This window comes from Chiloscyllium punctatum, chromosome 9, assembly GCF_047496795.1.
Source record: "Chiloscyllium punctatum isolate Juve2018m chromosome 9, sChiPun1.3, whole genome shotgun sequence".
In the NCBI taxonomy this organism is placed as follows: domain Eukaryota; kingdom Metazoa; phylum Chordata; class Chondrichthyes; order Orectolobiformes; family Hemiscylliidae; genus Chiloscyllium; species Chiloscyllium punctatum.
The window spans coordinates 9675254-9690588 of record NC_092747.1 but is presented as its reverse complement, the minus strand read 5'-3'; the positions used below and the strand labels follow the sequence as shown (position 1 = coordinate 9690588).

The 15335-nt window shown below is 44.9% G+C and overlaps 1 protein-coding gene across 3 annotated transcripts in view; it reads right to left on the bottom strand.

Annotated features, from left to right (window-relative positions):
* The window catches only part of myo7aa (myosin VIIAa), a 268705-nt gene that overhangs the window by 100498 nt on the left and 152872 nt on the right, over nucleotides 1–15335 (bottom strand). For all 3 annotated transcript variants that reach the window (XM_072576845.1, XM_072576843.1, XM_072576844.1), the window contains 2 exons: nucleotides 13222–13314; nucleotides 5294–5388 (listed from right to left, as the gene is read on the bottom strand). In XM_072576845.1, coding sequence (XP_072432946.1) covers nucleotides 5294–5388; nucleotides 13222–13314 — 188 coding nt within the window. The remainder of the gene's footprint in view (nucleotides 1–5293; nucleotides 5389–13221; nucleotides 13315–15335) is intronic.

The following is a 15335-nucleotide window of genomic DNA, read 5'->3' as shown; positions in this document are numbered from 1 at the left end:
AAACATTTGCGCTGAAAGGGAGTGTGTTGAGGGGGTGATGTGACTGTTTACTTTCAGGATTTTAAAAAGCAAATGGGATTATTTTAGACTGACAAACTGCTTCAACCTGATGCACAGCTGCAATACCAGAGGACAGCAGGCTACGTTCAAACAGGGATCTTTCTAAACTGCTGCCAGTTAGCCAAAGGATTGTTCAGAATAACGTCAATGTCGCAGTTTCAAATCCCATTCCAGGTGAGTCAGACAGGGGTCATGCATCTTATACTGCAATGTAGCAAGTGCAGGGCAATGATATGTCCATTAGTGCTGGGCTTATGTACTAGTACATGGCAGTGTACATAATTAGTCGGATCTAAATGGCCCTGCCAGCCAGAATGTTCAAGAAGGGTTGTCACAGTAGCTCAGTGGTTAATACTGCTGCCTCATAGCACCAGGGACATGGGTTCAATTCCACCCTCAGGTGACCGTGTGTGGAGTTTGCACATTCTCCCTATGTCTGTGTGCTCTAGTTTCCTCCCACAGTCACAAAGATGTGCAGGTTAGGGTGGATTAGACATACTACATTGCTCCATGATGTTCAGGGACGTGCAAAGGGTTATAGAGATTGGATGGGGACTGCTCTTAGAGGGGTCAGTGTGGACTCAATGGGCCAAGTGGCCTGCTTCCACACTGTAGAGATTCTATGATTCACAAAAGATAGAAAGTGGGAGTAGGCCATTCGGCCCTTCGAGCCTGCTCCACCATTCAATAAGATCACGGCTGATCATCCAACTCAGTCCCCTGTTCCAATTTCTCCCCTTCACCTTTGATCTCTTTAGCCTTCAGAACTATATCTAATTTCCTCCTTCAACCATTTTCTGTGGGGGGGGGGCGGGGCAGAGAATGTGACAGGCTCCCCACTCTCTGGGTGAAGACACTCAGTCGAAGTGACCCAGCCTATCTTTAGACTGTGACCCCTGGTTCTGGACTCACCCACCATCAAGGACATCCTTCTTGTTTTTACTCTGTTAGAACTTTATACGTTTCTACAAGATGACCCATTCCTTATGCCATTCTTCCAAAATGAAGACCAATCTAACTGATCCAGTATCCCCTCACAGATCAGTCCTGCTGTCCCAGAAATTCAATGGAGGATTACAGATAGTGTGGTCACAGATAGAATTGTAATGACCCTCTGCTGTCTACAAATCATTGAATAATAAAAACTGAAGGCACAAAGGATCTTTTAAATTAAAGCCATTAAAAATCATATAGATGTTCCCCGCTCCCTAAGAACCTATCGGGACAGTGCAGTAATCTTTTATTGAGCTAAAGGTAGTTTAAAGACCTTTAGCTATAAAACACTAACTTAGTAGAACACTCCCTTAAACTCACTTCCTTCTATGCTCCTTTCTCAATCTCAAATCATGTGATTTTATGTCACTTCCATCGATGTTACAGACTGTTACAGTTAAACGTTTAGTTAAAAACTTACAGTCATGCAACACGAACAACCACATTCTGAAATCTCTTACTACTTGTGAGAATGAACAGATTTTAATCCAAAAATCATCTTTAAATAGAGTCATAGATTCATTGAGTCATACAGCATGGAAACCGACCTTTCGATCCAACTTGTCCATGCCAACGCACCTGCCTGTGTTTGGCCCATATCCCTCCAAATCTTTCCTATTCATGTACCTGTTCAAATGACTTTTAAATGTTAGTAACTATACCTGTACTACCACTTCCTCTGGCAGCTCAGTCTCGGAGAAGGTTGCCCTTCAGGTCCCTTTTAAATCTTTCCCCTCTCCGCTTAAACCGATACCCTCTAGTTTTGAACCCCTTCTGTGGGGAAAACACCTTGGCTATTCACTTTATCCATGCCCCTCATGATTTCATAAACTTTAACAAAGTAATCCTCAACCTCCTACACTTGAGTATAGCTCCTCTCTATACCTCAAACCCTCCATTCCCAGCAACATCCTGGTAAACCTTTTCTGAAGCCTCTCCAATCTCATAACATCCTTCTTGTAGCAAGGTGGTCAGAACTACACGGGAGCCCAGAAGACATCTCACCAACATCTTGTACAACCTCAACCTGACGTCCCAAATCCCATACACTGAGCAATGAAAGCAAGCGTATCAAATCACCTTAACTACCCTATCTATGTGTGACATCACTTTCAAAGAACTAATGGAGCTGAATCCCTTGGGTCTCTGTGCTACACTACCCTGGACCTTACCATTAACTGTACAAGACCTACCCTTGATTGTTTTACCAATACTTTACATTTATCCAAATTAAACTTGGGGGGGGGGGGGGTGGTGGTACAGTGGCTAGCGCTGCTACCTCATGGCACCAGGATTTGATTCTAGCCTCGAGTGACTCTCAGTGTCGAGTTTGCACATTCTCCCAGTGTCTGCATGGGTTTCTTCGGGTGCTCCGGTTTCATCCCACAATGTGCAGGTTAGGTGAATTAATTGGGGGAAAATGCAGGAGAATGGGTCTGGGTGGGTTACTCTTCGGAGGATCGGTGTAAACTCCATCTGCTGCTCCTCAGCCCGCTGGCCAAATTGATCAAGTTCTCTGTAATCTCAGATAACCTTCTTCATTGCCCAGTATGCCATCAGCAACCCTAATAACCATTCCTCCTAAATTCTTATCAAAATCGTTCATATAAATGATAAGCAATAATGGCCTCAGTACCGATTCTTACAAAACACCACTGGTGACAAGCCTCCAATCCAAACAAACAACCCTCCACCACACTCTGCCTCTTGTATTCAATTGGCAAGCTTACCCTGAAACCCATATAAAGCCATAGAGATGTACAGCATAGAAACAGACCCTTCGGTCCAACCTGTTCATGCTGACCAGATATCCCAACCCAATCTAGTCCCACCTGCCAGCACCCGGCCCATATCCTTCCAAACCCTTCCTATTCATACACCCATCCAAATGCCTTTTAAAATGTTGCAATTGTACTAGCCTCCACCACTTCCTCTGGCAGCTCATTCCACACACGCACCACACTCTGCATGAAAATGCTGCCCCTTAGGTCCCTTTTATATCTTTCTCCTCTCACCCTACACCTACGCCCTCTAGTTCTGGACTCCCCGACCCCAGGGAAAAGACTTTGCCTATTTATCCTATCCATGCCCCTCATGATTTTGTAAACCTTTATAAGATCACCCCTCAGCCTTCGATGCTTCAGGGAAAACAGCCCCAGCCTGTTCAGCCTCTCCCTATAGCTCAAATCCTCCAACCCTGGCAACATCCTTGTAAATCTTTTCTAAACCCTTTCAAGTTTCACAACATCTTTCCAATAGGAAGGAGAACAGAATTGCACGCAATATTCCAACAGTGGCCTAACCAATGTCCTGTACAGCCGCAACATGATCTCCCAACTCCTATACTCAATACTCTGACCAAGAACAGAAAGCATACCAAACGCTTTCTTCACTATCCTATCTACCTATGACTCCACTTTCAAGGAGCATGATCTAACTTGGCTAATTAGCCTACCATGCAGATCCTTGTCAAAGACTTCACAACTGTTATTAATATTAATTATAATGTTGAGAAATAGGTGAATATCTCACTACAGGTGCAATAGTGTTCAAATAAGTGAAAACTCCAGAACTCAGTTTTTCCTTGCTTTGTATTGGTTGTACATTAATCCAAACAGTCCAATTGGTGAAGAGGATTTTTTTTTAAAATCACATGGCCATCAGGTGGTAGTATAACCACTGTGGCTCACATGGGAGCACACTCACCTCTGAACCTCAAGGTCCTGAGTTCAAAGTCTCATTCAGGACTCCCATGGAAACAAAACCAAGGGTGCTGTTCCAGTGCAGTCCTGAGGGAGTGCTGCACTGTCATACATGCAGTCCTTCCAATGAGATGTTAAAGAGATAGACATTCTGTTCCACGTTCTGTGGATGATCCCAATACACAACGCCAGAGAGGACAAAAGGATTATCCTCATTATCCTGGTCAATACGGATGTCTTCATAGACATCACAGGTGCACATCTAGCCATTACAGTCACTAGTCATTAGTCATATCAATAATAAAAATGTTGGTGAATACTCTTGGCACAACAGGGATGTCCACACCTCTGAGGCAGGAGGGCTGGGTTCAATTGCCACCAGATGTGACATGTTTTCTAAAATCACCCTGTTCAGAGATGATATCTAAAACTAGGTTTATGATATCCTGGAGTCAGTCTCAAATGCTGACAGAACCAAAAGCAAAAACAGAACTAAAAACAAAAACCAAAAAGAACTGCGGATGCTGTAAAATCAAACAAAAATAGAAATAGCTGGAGAAGCTCAGCAGGTCAGGCAGCATCTGTGGAGAGAAATTGGAGTTAATGTTTCTGGTCCAGTGACCCTTCCTCAGAATCTGAGGCAGTTCTGAGAAAGGGTCACGGGACCCGAAACGTTAACTCCAATTTCTCTCCACAGATGCTGCCTGACCTGCTGAGCTTCTCCAGCTACTGTTGTTTCAGAATCAGAACTAGGCAGACTTTTCTCATCTAGAAATCCCTATGTTTTTGACAATGAATTATTAGTCAACATAATTGCACTATTAATCTTTATTCCATGGACATAAATATCATTAAAAAGGTTCTAATGAATTATGATTAAAGGTCTGTACAAGTAGAAAAAGGTTTAGATATTTTTTAAAAACTTTTTTTAAAAAATGGGATGTGGGTGTTCCTGGCTAGGCCAGCATTTATTGCCGATCCCTAATCGCCCTGAGGTCAGTTTAAGAGTCAACCCCACTGCTGTGGGTCTGGAGTCAGTTAGGCCAAACCAGGTAAGAACGGCAGATGTCCTTCCCTAAAGGATATTAGTGACACAGACAGGTTTTTAATGACAATCAGCCGTGGTCACACGGTTCCCATAGGGAACTCTAAGTTCAAATTTCATTATCTGCTGTGGTGGGATTCGAACATATGCCACCAGAACATTGGATTGGTAACCGAAAATCCTGCCCCCGCCCCCAGCGAGAAATACCACAAGGTCACCACCTCAACATAAGGAAAAGAGAGAGAAGTCATGTCATTGCATGATGAGATTTTCCCTCCCCCACACATCACAGGACTAGTCTTATTTGCATATTTCATATTCAGGATAAACTCGAGACCGGCAATGGTTGCTAATTGATCTTTTGCAGTGGCGGGGAAATGGATTAAAGTTGACATTAACACTGAATAGGTCAAACTGCTGAAACGCCAAGTGTTTGAAAGGACAATTCCTTTGAACAATATCCATCACATTACGACCTTTTGATGAGTCCTACCTGTCTTTAAAACCCCGAACCACTTTCTGAATGAGGATGACCTTGCCAGTGATGGCCTTGTCTCGCTCGATCTCCAGCAACATATCATGGTGATCCTGAAATAAAAACAGACACAAGGCAGGTTTAGCGCTAGTAACAAAACCTCCATCACAATATAGAACATTTAAGAAAAAAAGAGGGCAATGGATCCTTCCACCAGCCCAGAGCTTTGTTAATATCTAACATTTCCTACTGTCATTGAGAGTCAGAGTCTTTACAGCACAGAAAGTGGCCCAACATGTCCATGCTGGACATCAAGCATCAGACTATTCTAATCCCATTTTCCTACCCATTTGGCCTGTAGCCTTGGATGTTACCGATATAATAACGGGAATGAACATGTTAATTATACAAATGGTTATCATTGAGACTTGGGGTTCTTGCAAATTGTCCTGATAAATGCAAAATGTCATCAATATTTCAGTGTCTCTGTTCAAATGATATTGGAGTTCTCGACTACCAATGGTTCCATCTTGTCAGGAAAGCAATGACAATAGGACAGTTCATGCTATTAAGACTTGGAGACAGAGGAACGGAAGAACTATATTGGAGAACTATTTAGTATTTGATAGGCAAGGAGAGTTGAAGAGGTTAATTGAATTCCTACAGGTCAAAATATAATCATTCTTAAAGACAGGGATCCAGTGGAGACTGTCCAGCTCAGTAAAGCAGCCCTTGAGAAGAGAGTAACGTGGTGAGAAATGAGAGAGGCGGGAATCTCACCGAACCCTATCTCGGCACTAGCACTGGAGCCGGCTCAAACAATGGAAGGAGCCCAAATCATTATCCATGCAACATATTGATCAAGAATCAATGGAAATCTGAAACACACTTCCCTATGAAAATGGAAAGGATAGGTTTATTCCAAAACCCACAATCATGTCCCATTAGAAAGGACAAAGGCAGCAGATACATGGGAACACCACCTCCCACAAGTTCCCCTCCAAGCCACTCACCACGTGGACTCAAATATATCACTGTTCCTTCAGGGTCACTGGGTCAAAATCCTGGAACTCCCTCAAGCGCATTGTGGGTCTACCTATGGTAGATGGACTACAGTGGTTTAAGGCGGCAGCTCACCCCCACCTTCAAGGGCAACTAGGGACAGACAACAAATGTTGACCCAGCCAGTGGCACCCATGCCCCATAAGAGAACATCTTTTAAAATAAAAGAAAATTTTACACAATTTGGAACACAAGCAGCACAAAGGAATAATGAATTCAAGGTGTGCAAATGAAGATACAGATTAACCCTGCAATGGTACAGGGTCATAATGGCTGAATAGTCTACTCCTTTTAGATTTCTAGAGGAGAGCATCTATGGCTCACTGACTGAGGGGTCACATAAGGTGACCAATCTGCAAATCGGTACTCTAGGTATAGAGTCTCCCCCAGGCTGAATATAACCACACAGAGTCAAAAAGTGTGGTGCTGGAAAAGTAGAGCCGGTCAGGCAGCATCCAAGGAGCGGGAGAGTCAATGATGAGCATAAGCTCTTCAGCAGAGGAGCTGAAGAAGAGCTTATGCACAAAACGTTGACGCTCCTACACCTCGGATGCTGTCTGACCAGCTGTACTTTACCAGCACCACACTTTTTGACTCCAATCTCCAGGCCTCAGTTTCTCCTGGTTATCGCATAGTCTGCCACTACATTATTGTTAGCCACCAACAGTCTCCATTAACATCTCCTCACCCTCCTCAGTCAGATCATTACCCACTCCTTTGTCTGTTCAACTGTTTGTGTCTCTCTTTGGGCTCTATCCCCACCCAATGTTTACTCCTTACCCCATCCCTCCACTCTCCCTTCTGATACAAACTGACATTTTCCTAGCTGCCTTCAGTTCTGAGTAAGGGTCACTGAACCCGAAACATTAACGCTGCGCAGAGAAATCAAATGTTGTCAGACCTGCTGAGCTTTTCCAGCAATTCCTGTTTTTGTTATCTTTGCCCACTAACTTCACCTGTCCTGAAAAATCTTTGGAGGCACCTCAGTTTTATGTCATCTTCAAACTTGGAACGAATACATTTAATCACCATATCCTAGTCATTGATGTATATTGTTAGCTGGAAGTCTGAACACTGAGCCTTGATGTACCAAACTGAATTAACCCATTTATCCCTAGGTTTTCGGTCTGTTAAATTGGTTCCCCATCCATGCCAGTCTAGATACATTCCATTTTAAAATCAACCTGTACAGTGATGTTATCACCCACCTTCAGAACAGGTGGAACTTGAACCAGGGCCACCTGCCTCAGAGGGCGGGACCCTACCACCACACCACAAGAGCCCCCTCCATGCCAGCACATACTTCCCAAAAACCAAGTGCTCTCATGTTTCTTTACTAAGCTTTCATAAAAGTTATTGAAAGCCTTCTGCAAGTCTAAAAGAGTACCATATCCACCGGTTTGCTCTTATCTATTCTAGTAGCTCTCTTCTCTATGTCAACCCTCTTTAGCATCTCTTTGGTGGCAGTACAGTGGCCTAGTGGTTAGCAATGCTGCCTCATAGCGCCAGGGACCCAGGTTTGATTCCTGCCTTGAGTGACTGTGTGGAGTTTGCACATTCTCCCAGTGTCTGTGTGGGTTTCCTCTGGGTGCTCTGGTTTCCTCCCACAGTCCAAAAATGTGCAGGTCAGGTGAATTGGCCATGCTAAATTTCCCGTAGTGTAAGGTACATTAGTCAGGGCCAATATAGGAAAGGGGAGTGAGTCTGGGTGGGTTACTCTTTGGAGGGTCAGTATGGACATGTTGGGCCGAAGGGCCTGTTTCCAGACTATGGGAATCTAAATCATATCTCAGTTGGATTTCCTCTCCTCTGTCTAAACTCCCGAGAGTACAGGCCTCAAGTGGCCAATCTCTCCTCATAAGTCAAACTCACCTCTGGAATCAATCTTGTGAACCTTCTCTGAAAGGCCTCCAATACAACTCTCCCTCCCCAGGCAGGGAGATCAATGCTTGCACACAACACTCCAGCTGTGGTCTATCTAATGCTTTGTACAGTTGCAGCTGTACTTTTATTGTCGGTTCCTTGAACTATAAAACGCAGTGACTGCTGCTTGGTAGCTGATAAGCAATCATCCTGAAGCTCTGTCCCTTTTCTGTTTCAGTTCTACCCAAACAGATTCTCCACCTTGAAAATGTTCAGCAAGTGCCAAATGAAACAGAGTGACAGCACAGCATTTATCGTTTAAGAAACGTGTGGCAGTCAGTATATTTCGAGACCATTGACTGACAACCACTATATTCCAATCCTCTCCCATCCCACGTGATTGCAACACTGAAAAAGTTCCTAAAATAATCTGTCCACTCACTCTCTGGTTTCTCTGCCGTTGCCATGACAACGGCCTTCTACAATCACCACTGCCCCATCAGAAGATCTGGAGTTTCCGGACAGGAAGTGGAAATCTCCTGCTGTCCTCAGCCATAAACAAAGTAAAAAAATGAATAAAGCAGCTTCCTGACGTAGGCACAGCTGAGACTCCCTGATAAACTCCCCAGTGGGTGGGCAGGGTAAAAACAAACAGGGCCATCCCCTCAGGCAGTCATAGTCACAGAGACTCGAGCCTTTATAACAAAATAAAACACTGAGGCACTTCACAGGAATGCTATCGAACAAAACTGGACCCTCCAGTTGCCTAGGAGGGAGATACAAAGGAAGGAGAGCACAAGCCTGGTTAAAGTGGGAAGCTTCTGAAAAGAGAGGGGGAAGAGAAGCAAAGGGGTTTAGAATGGAAATCCCAGAACTGAGGGCAAGGTCACTGATAACGCAGTGAATTGGTGATTCACAAGACGCCAGATTTGGACTGGGGCGGGGGGAAGGAAACTGCCATCCATATCTGGTCAGGCCTACATGTGACTCCAGACCCACAGCGAACAGGTTTGACTCTTTAGTACCCTCTGAAATGTTGAGCAAGCCACTCAGTTTGAGGGCAGTTGGGGATGGGTTAAAATAAGTGAGAGCCTTGCCTCATCCCACAGGAAAACAAGAAGCACAGAAATCTTAATGGCCTATGGGTTACGGGTCTTTGCATCTGTGGGACTCATTCATGAGTGAGCCTGGAGCTAAGGGCCACTCCATAGAGCTCCCTTTATTCAGGATAAAAGATATACTGAAGGTGACAGACACCCCTTAATGCAAAGCCCACCTCCTCAGTCTGTCCCAGCATCTATTTCAGGGATAAAGTTGAACTGGAGGCAGTTCAGAGGAGATTCACAGGACAGATTCCAGTCTGTCCCAGCCACATCGTCACTTGGCAATGTCCAGGAGCCTTGCTGGAGACAGGCTCAATCAAGACCTTCCAAGAGGGCACCAGGCAATTATTTAAACAGAAACAATGTCCTGTTTCCAACATCCTGTGGAAAGGGCTGGGGGAATGGCATTATGTTATGACGATCATTCAGACAGCCAGTACATCCCTGATGGGTTGAATGGCCTCCTCCTCTATTAGTACAAGAGATGTGATCGCTGCTGGTGACATTTGTTACCCATCCTTAATTGCCCTTGAATGGAGTGGCTTGCTCATCCATTGCAGAGCAACCCCATTTCTAAGAGTGTGGAGTCTTATTTAGGCCAGACCAGGTAAGGACTGCAGTTACTTTCCCTAAAAAGGGCATCAGTGAACCAGATGGGTTTTAACAACAATTGGTGATAATTCCACAACTACCATGGAAACGAGATTTATTTTCCAGATATATTAATTGAATGCAAGTTCGGTCAGTCATTGCGGTTGTTCTGGAACCCCTGACACCTGATTGTTCACCTGGCTCCCTGGATGAGTAGGGGAAAGGGGAGGACTGCAGATGCTGGGCAGTCAGAGTCAAAACATGTGGCGCTGGAAAAGCACAGCAGGTCAGGCAGCATCCGAGGAGGAGAGTTGACATTTCGGGCAGAAGTCCTTCGTCAGGAACATGGAGGGGGAAGGGGGCTTAGGATGCTGCCTGACCGGCTGTACTTTCCCAGCACCACATTTTTTTTGTCCCTGGACGAATAGCCTGTTGGCATTACCACGATGCTAGCATCTCCCATCTTGATCTGCCTCTGCGCCAGAACATTTGAGATTCTGAAATGCATTAGTTTCATTTCGCTTCAAGTAGATCACACTGCTGACCAAACAATTGGCAGCTCCTCACCTCTCCGGTTTCAGAATATGGTATACACACAGATTTCATCTCTTTAGTACATTTCACCTAAGTGCAACATGGAAAAATCCCTCTCAATCACCAGAAGAACAAAGTGGAAGAGATAATTGGACGAAGTATCTTATTGACCAACAGCGCGGTCTACCCTCACTGGGCTTCATGATCCCGTACCACTACTGCAAAGAAAGGGGGTTTATTGCCAGTACCTACCCATCCATCAGCATCACAAACTAATTGCCTGGTCATTTATCACATTGCGGTTCCTGGGAGCTTGTTGTGCGAAAATGGCAGCTACGTTTCCTGCATTACAACAGCAACCAGACTTCATCAGCTGTTACACATGTTGGGATCTCTGGTGGCCGTGACAGGGTATATGAAATACAATGGAAGGTGGTGTTTCTTATTTAGTTCCTGCCAGTTAGGTCAACATTCCAATGTTATCAGCCATCAAAAAGCTGAGGAGTATCACTCCTGGTTCCAAGTAACTACCAGCTAGAGGCTCCAAAAGGATAATTGGACCAACAGAAGACAACTTGGCTACTTTGGGTTCTTACAGAAGGATGTGTCAGATTCAGGAATGCTTCGGAAGCCAAGAGTTCAAACACTGCCAGGCAGCACTCACTGCAACATAGGAGTGGAAGAAGGCCATTCAGTCCTTTAGGTCTATTCCGCCATTCAACAACAATCATGGCTGATTGACCAACTCAGTCCCCTGTTCCCACTTTCTCTCCATATCCTCTGATTCCTTTAGCCCTAAGAACTACATTTAACTCCTTGGCATCAACCTGTTCCTGTGGTAGAGAATTCCACAGACTCACTGAACTATTACCTGCTCCCATTCCATTAGAGTGTCAACCTCCTTTCTTTTCCCTATATCCCTGCACACCATTACCAGCCCAAAAACAAAACACATCCAAACCTCCTCTTGACTACCTCGATTAAACCTGCCTCAACCACACTTGCAGGCAGTGCATTCCAGACTCGCTGAGAGAAAAAAAATTTAAAATGTAATAAAAAGTTCACCACCCACTGGGTGAAGAAATTTTTCCTCAAAAAGTCAAAATCATAAAGCACAGACACTTCATTCCAACTCATTCACACCAACTACACATCCCAATCTGATCTAGTTCCATTTAGAGTCAGAGATGTACAGCGCACAAACAGACCCTTCGGTCCAACTCATTCATGCCAACTAAAAATATCCTAAATTAATCTAGACCCATTTACCAGCATTTGGCCCATATCCCTCTAAACCCTTCCTATTCATATACCCATCCAGAAGTCTTTTAAATATTGTAATTGTACCAGCCTCCACCACTTCCTCTGGCAGCTCATTCCATACACGCACCACCCTCTGCATGAAAAACTTGCCCCTTTGGTCTATTTTATACCTTTCCCCTCTCACCCTAAATCTATGCCCTCTATTTCTAGACTCCCCCACCCTAGGGAAGAGACCTTGTCTATTTACTCTATCCATGCCCCTCATGATTTTATAAACCTTATAAAGCCTCCGACGCTCCAGAGAGAACATCCTAGCCAATTTAGCCTCTCCCTGTAGCTCAAATCCTTCAACCCTGGCAATATTCTTGTAAATCTTTTCTGAACCCTTTCAAGGTTCACAACATTCTTCTGATAGCAAGGAGATCAGAATTACACATAATATTCTAAAAGTTGCCTAACCAATGTCCCGTACAGCCGCAACATGACCTCCCAACTTCTATGGATTAGATTAGATGAGGTTCCCCACAGTGTGGAAACAGGCCCTTTAGCCCAACTGCTCTGACCAACACTCAGCCTAGATCCCTTGTACCAACCTCCACCACTTCCTCTGGCAGCTCTTTCCATACACGTACCACCCTGTGTGTGAAAAAGTTACCCCTCAGGTTGTTTTTAAGTCTTTCTCTTCTCACCCTAAACCTACACCTTTCTGCTTTGAACTCTCCTACCCTAGGAAAAAGATCTTGGCTATTAACCTTCTCCATGTCCCCCGTGATTTCATAAACCTCTAAAAACAACATCCCTCAGCCTCTGGTGTTCCATTGAAAATAGCCCCGGCCTATTGCTCAAACCCTGCAGTCCCAACATCTTGTTAATCTTTTCTGCACCCTTTCAAATTTAACATATTTCCTGGAGAAGGACGACCAGATTTGTACACAGTATTCTAAAACTGGCCTCACCAATGTCCTGTACAGCTGCGGCAGATGTCCAAAATTCTATAGCCAATGTCCTGACCAATGAGGGTGAGCGTACCAAAAAGCCTTCTTCACCAGCCTGTCTACATGCAACTCCACTATCAAGGAACTATGCACCTGTCCCCCCGCCATGGTCTCTGCTTGGCAACACACCCCAGGGCCCTACCATTAACTCTGTAAATCCTGCCTTCATTTGCCATACCAAAATGCAGCAGCTCACATTAATCTAAATTAAACTTCATCTTCCACTCCTCAGCCCATTGGCCAATCTGATCAAGATACTCCATATCTGACCTACACCATATCTTAGACTGTGACCCTCTGGTTCTACCTCCCCGGTCATCAGAAACAGCCTTTCTGCATTCACCCGGTCTGATCCTGTTAGAACCTTATTAGGTTTGAGAGATTTCCCCTGCTTGTTCTAAATGCCAGCGTACATAGTCTGAACCGATCCAGTCTCTTCATACACCATCCGAGGAATCAGTCTGGTAAACTCCTATTCTCGTTGTGCTGCCCCCTCCCACGTCGACAATAGAATTATTTAACTTGTTAAACTCACCTTTAGGAAAATCTTCGTCTTTCCGATCTGCCAGTCTCCATCTTGTCCCAGAACTGCCTCTGCTATCCGTTGACATGTACCGCGCAGATCTCCCTGGCAAGCGAGAAGGTGGTGTTTTAAGAAATAAAGTTTTACTAATCGAATGAAAACGGTTTCCCCCCGCCCTCCCTGATTCCAGAACATACTGCGACCTGGCATCAGTAGGTGGGGAGGTATCAGATCAGCCCCCCCAACCCTGAGCCACTCTGCTTCACCCCATTCCAGGTTTGTCTGAGTAATCTTAACCAGTTCTTCACTACAGCATGGTGCATGTGAGACAGAGGGACTGACTTCTGAAAACAATAATATTTTTGTCATCGCAGTTAAACCTCAAGGCAGTCAAGTTGACATACCTGACCAGCAAGGAGCACATGCATCAGCTGAGCGAATTGCTTTTTGAACTAACTCCAATGATGGGGTATCCTTTCTTAAATATGGGGACCAAAATTCCCAGGTGTGGCCTCACCAACACCCTGTACAGTTGGAACAAGACTTCCCTATTTCTAAACTTCAAGTCCTTAGCAGTAAAGGTGGAAATGGCATTTCCCGGGGGGGGGGGGGGGGGGGGGGGGGGGGGGGGGGGGGAGCGGTGTGATCTGATACCTCCCCACCTACTGATGCCAAGTCGCAGTATGTTCTGGAGTGACTAAACAGGTTAGATCTTTATTCATTAGAGTATAGAATAATTAGATCAGATTTGATTCCCTACAGTATGGAAACAGGCCCTTCAGCCCAACAAGTCCACACCGACCCTCTGAAGAATATCCCACCCAGACCCATTCCCCGTATTCACCCCTGACTATGGACAATTTAGCATGACCAATTCACCTGACCTGCACATCTTTGGACTGTGGGAGGAAACCGGAGAACCCAGAGGAAACCCACACAGACACGGGGAGAATGTGCAAACTCCACAAATTGAACTTGGCTCCCTAACACTGAGGTCTGAGCCACCGTGCTGCTCTTCTTCATTTAAAGCAGTAAATTATTTTTTGAAATATTGAGTTGAGAGCAATGAGGAATAGGCATGAAAAGGGGAGTCTAGGCCTTGGTGGATCAGCCATGATTTTATAAAATAGTAGGGGCCAAATGCCTACTCACCCGGATATTTCTGACCTTCTGATTTAGAATCTCTAGCTTCAGGTCCCACTCAACACCCTGACAGTTACTGAAGGTGCATCCCAAATATGGCTATGCAGGTCGAGCATCAAACTAGGAATCCTTCCAATGTCGCCAATGACACCATGTATGAGTGGCAGAATTCCTGGTCAGATGTCCTCTCCATGATGGAGAGAAACTGGATCTTCTATGCTCTATCTGTGGCTCCAGGACACTACCTGCATCAAGAGTGTTACTACAGCTGCGTGGACTCCATAGATCACCAGATTGGTGCCAATAGGATGGATGCCTATGCCCACTCCAGATGCGATGGACGTCCAGACCACAGTGGACATTGTTGCTGCGACAAGTTTGACCTGCCATCAGGCAAAGAATACCACACAAGGGGAACCATCTTCCCAGCATCGAAACCCTCAAGGTGTCTTACATGTTTCATTATGATCACTTTTCATTTGTCTAAACCCCAATGGATATAGATCATAAGACATTGGATAAGGAAGCCATTCAGCCCATCAAGTCTGTTCCATCATTCAATGAGATCATGGCTGATCTGATAATCCTTAACTCCACTTTCCTACCTTTGCCCCAAATTAGGGATGGGCAACAAATGCTGGCCTAGCCAGAGACGTCCACATCCCATGAGGAAACTAAACAAAAACTCTGGACTCTCTCTATACTTAAAAATCTCTCTTGACCTTGAATATACTTAATAAGGCAATCTCAATGGCTCTCTGGGATAAGACTTCCACAGATTCACTGCACTCATCGGTCTTCAATGGCTGACCCCTTACTCAGATTACACCCTCTGTTACTGGACTCTCTCACACAAAGGGAAACAACCTCTCCAAATCCCCCGAGAACTGATCCAAGATTCTTATATAAAGGCTAACCTGTTCAACCTCTCTCAATAAGAAACCCCATTCATCTCCCAGTGTCCTCAACTGGCATCATGGTAT